This window comes from Hibiscus syriacus, unplaced genomic scaffold, assembly GCF_006381635.1.
Source record: "Hibiscus syriacus cultivar Baekdansim isolate YM2019G1 unplaced genomic scaffold, ASM638163v2 tig00111254_pilon, whole genome shotgun sequence".
NCBI lineage: Eukaryota > Viridiplantae > Streptophyta > Magnoliopsida > Malvales > Malvaceae > Hibiscus > Hibiscus syriacus.
This window is the reverse complement of record NW_024063037.1, coordinates 712,677-717,403: the sequence shown is the minus strand read 5'-3', so window position 1 is coordinate 717,403 and position 4,727 is coordinate 712,677. Positions and strand designations below refer to the sequence as shown.

The 4,727-nt window shown below is 33.3% G+C and overlaps 1 protein-coding gene across 1 annotated transcript; it reads right to left on the bottom strand.

The window, feature by feature from the left end:
- Positions 1–3,713: 3,713 nt before the first annotated feature.
- On the bottom strand, positions 3,714–4,242 carry LOC120157408. The gene has a single exon (XM_039168535.1). It carries the CDS (start codon positions 4,150–4,152, stop codon positions 3,814–3,816), a length of 339 nt encoding a protein of 112 aa, XP_039024466.1. The 5' UTR covers positions 4,153–4,242; the 3' UTR covers positions 3,714–3,813.
- Between the last annotated feature and the right edge of the window lie 485 nt (positions 4,243–4,727).

Genomic DNA, 4,727 nt, shown 5'->3' with positions numbered 1-4,727 from the left:
TTCTTGGAAACACACTCCTTGTCAGTTAAGGCGTGTTTTTATAAATTCCAGGTGCAAAATAATATTTGAAAATATTACAATTAGCAAGAAATTAACAAATATGTAAATGACAGATCAAAATAATAAAGATGGTGACTTTAGGGATTAAATCATAAAGCCAACATGAAATCAAGGCAACCATTGCAAATAAAATAAATAACAAATCATATAATACAAGAATCAAACATTACAAGCACTAGAAGTGTAATAAACCCATATATTTGGGACCAAAATTGGACAATTCAATATTACATGCCGAAAATTAAAACAATCAAAAGTGCGTAGATTATGGTGACCAAAATGCAATCTGTACTAAACATAGAGGCCAAAATCAGAAACTTTAATAACATGTTACAAGGGATTAAAATCACAACTTCACAGATTTAAAGACCCATTTGAATAATTTACCCAAATAACATCAATTATACATACAGTGACTAAAACATAAATCCAACAAAATAAAGAGCTTAAAATGTAAACTTGAAAACTCTTATCAGTGACTACATTGAAGTTTCTAAAAACCAAAATGGCCCCCACATGAATTTTGCACGCGTTAAACCGATGAAACCCTAACCCCCCAAAACTATGTCATTTTGGGGAGCCTATAAATACCCTATTATAGGGTTTTGGTCATTCCTATCTCCTCATTTTTCTTATCTAGTCGTTCGGCCTGTCCTCCCCTTTCTGTCATTTTCCTTTTCCTTTTTTTAACCCTAATATGAAAACTCTCTTTTTTTCCCTACACGCCGCCTAAGAAGACACCAAAGACCGGCCACCATAAATCGATAGCCACAAAGGTATATAACACCCGAAAGATGACCCTCCGATTTCCTTGACCCCCTAAATCGAAACCTTTATGCCTTAAAACTCTTCCAAGCCGAAGCCTAAAACAAACAAATGGGTCACCTTTTTGTTGCTCGGCAAGTTTTCTCGTCACTAGTGAGTTAAAGATAGAGGTAAGATTTCCCTTTTCTTTCTTCTTCGTTTCCTTTTTCTCTTGATTTTTGTCTTTCCCTTTTTAGCCCCGAATTCGTTCTTCTCTTTTCTGTTTATTGTTGTTTTTTTTCCCTTTTTTAGACTCGAATTCCTTCTCTTTTTTCTCGTTCATTTTTTCTTTTTCTTCTTTTAAACCCCGAATACCTTTCTCTCTTCTAATTTCTTTCTTTTATATCCCATTATAGTTATGTTTGGAAATGGAATTGGTGAAATAATAGGACTACGACCAAGGGAATTATTCCCCTAAACATGCATTCAAAGATCCAGATTTTCTGGGATTTTTGAATTTTAAATGGGTTTTGCAGTTGATTTGAATTGATTTGGTTTTTCTTTTATTGTTGATGCGGGGTGGTGATGATGATGGTTTAAATGGGCGTTGTCAGATGACGGGATCGGGCAACCGAAACAGTGGTGGCGGCGACGGTGACTAGGACCCTAGGGTTTCAAAAAAAACCCTAATTAGTTTGGGTTAGTGCATTGGGCTTGGCTGTATTGGGTATCGGGTCTTAGGTTGGTGCTTGTTGGGCTTGTAACTTACTGGGTCGTTTGGGCTTGTAATTTGGCCTGTATAAGTAATATAAATAATATAATATATAAAATTATTATTATTATTATTATAAAAATGCTGGGGAAAAACCACTGTTGACAAAATGCATGTAGTATATTTGGGTTATTTGTGTAGCGTTGAGCTTGTGAGCTCAGCGTATGGAATGCGTTTCCGTGCACAGGTTCTTAGGTGATGTTGAGGACTCGTTACCAAATTCAGGGCTTCTAGACTCGATCATTTATCAGGGTATGTCTCGAGTATTGTAGAGGGCATGTACTATCATAGACCCTATTGTCTTATTGAGTCATAACTCTAATTTTAGTTAACGTATTTTGGAGACTATTGTGGGGAGCTCCCTATATTTTGTAAACATATTTAATTTTTGTATTGTATCATATTTTGAATGAATGAATTTTCTAAACAATTTCAAAAAAAATGGCTATCCACTTAGGTGGTTCCGTGTAATATCCGAAATCCTCCAAATTTCAAGTTAGACCGGATTACGGTGTTACATTATTTTTTTTAAAAACAAATAATAAAAATCACAAAAATAGATGAAAGTACGTATTTAATAGCTTACCCCAAAAAAATAATTACGTATGTAAACGTTGATGTGCAAATTGAACATTGTCTTGTAGGTGACGAATCTTTATAAGATATTGAAGTATGCAAAGCAAGTCGCATTCAACTTTAAACAAATGAAGGGGTTTCGAACATTGTCTTGTAGGTGATGAATATCGATAATTAATTTTTGTTAGGTGTGGATAACTATTCTATAAAATGTCTGGATTTGAGAGTTTATGCATTAAAATTTATAAAATAATTATAATATTATATTTTAGATTAAAATCTATAATTATGTGTACATATTTTTAATGTATATTATTATGATAAAATATGACATAATTAAGTGATGAATTACGTTATAAATTCATAAAGTATTAGAAGTGTAATGGAAATAAAAATGTAGATACTATCAAAGTTGTATTTATAATTTGATGAGGAGCAAAGTTATAAGTACATACAATAACTGCTTCTTAAATCAGTTATATAAAGAGGTTATGATTCCCAAAAAATGAATGATCTTGTATTTTTTCTTATCTCGTTAGAAAATTTATACATAAGAGAACTTTATTTTCTTAGAAGAACACAACCAAAGAAAGACTCAAAGATTTCAATCTATCAATTAATCTAAGTACTCTTCCGCATCTAATATTTTATTCTTAATAATTTGATAAGATTAAATCATGATTATTTTCATATCTAGTATGATTTGTTCTAACATTATCCCTATTAGGCACTAGGCTTAATATTACCATATATATCGGCAAATTCGACAAGAGAAAAGGATCCACCACCCCACTATTCCACTCTCTACTGGTTGCCCTATAATTCCTCCATCACGTTTTCTTTTGCGTAAAAGATAGTCATACGTGGATTAATTATAGAACGTAAATAAATGAAAATTTCGAAGACATAAATGTTTGGTCCGTTTACAGCAATTAATTAAACCCTTAAGAAATCTAATTCTACTTGACACAATTTCCTCACTGGGTTTTCTTAGTTTTGAAAATGTTAAACAATTATATATATTTGGTTCATTTTAAACATCAGATTAAGACTTTTCTTTTGTATAAACAATATAGACTGGGCAGCCAACTTTGCTTTTTTTATTACGGCAAAACAAATTAATTTAAGACTTTTCTGCCGCTTATGGCTTTTATCGTAAGAAATACTTCGAATATCTAACATCTTTGAAAAATTATGATCCGCTGACATGAAATTTAACAGGCTCAAGTGACCTACGAAAACTAAATCTACCTTTAACTGACCATATTCACTTAATATATTAATGTATGGGAAGTCATGATAATCAACCCGGACTGCAAACTTCAGACTAAGATTAAGAGAAAAATATGAAACCCACTCACTTTCACTCTTTTCTTTTATATGTTACAGAGATAGAAAATTTTAATACCAATTAATGATCGATTTCTCATCGATGGTTGTTCTCAGTCAAAACTGAAAGAGGTGAACCACATGTAAGAACCCTAAATCATTTGTTCCATCAAAGACTAGAGAAAGATAACCTCATAAAACATAATAACAAAATCTTTTATTTCCAAGTGAATAAAATTTCCAGTCTGCAGGAGCATAAATCATCTTGCGTTAACTCCTCTTAAAACGGTCCATATAATATAATGTGATACAAGTCTATTAATTTGATACATCTAGAGTTTGCTTGCATTTGAAGAAACGATGTGAATAACAAGGCCGGGGAAAACATCATCGGGGTCATTGATGTGAGGGTTGCGCTCGACGATGAAAGGGTCGTCGCACTTGTCGCCGATCATGTTAAGGGTCTCGCCTTCTCTGACCACATAGAATTCATCACAGGGTCGGTTCAGTAGCTGCCTCCCTTTCACATCTGCGGCTTCATAGTTTGCCCTGGTGGAACCTATAAATATTAAGGTCAACAAGGCTACAGTATAGTACCACGAGGCTGCTCCGACTAGAGCTCGAGGTTTCTTCATGCTATTGGTTTTGATTGAGGAAGAAGACGACGCCATGGAAAGTAAGCAAAGAGAGATGGATTTTTTTGTTTTTGAATATGGATGGAACTGATGGAATAATGGAGGAATACAATTAGAAGAAAACCATTTAAGTGTTTTTTTATGCCCTGCTTATATATAGATGTTTTAGGTTGGTAGGAAGTTGAGGTGAACGGCAGCCCCAATTGAACAGGGTATTTCAATATATATGATAAATCATTTAAAATAAGGCTAAAGTACACAAATGGTCCCCTGACTATAGGTCGACGCTTTGTTGAGTCTCCGACTATTAAATGTTACAAAATGATCACATGACTATCCATATGTTTCAAACTCATCCTTTTCCATTAAAAAATTAACGGCAGTCTAAGTTGAACTTTAACATGCTAATTGAGATATAATAAAATATGACCTCATAATCTCAAACGACTATCGTATCTCGTTCATCATATTAACGTCCAGCTCAAACGACCGTTAATTTTGTAACAAAAAATGACGAATTTGGAACATAATAGTCAAGTGAATGTTTTGTAACTTTTAATAGTCAATGGACTCAATAAAGTAACATCCTATAGTCGGGGGACCATTTTGTA

Excerpts from the sequence above, each read along its gene's own strand:
- LOC120157408 (XM_039168535.1), bottom strand. The coding sequence starts at position 4,152 with ATGGCGTCGTCTTCTTCCTCAATCAAAACCAATAGCATGAAGAAACCT.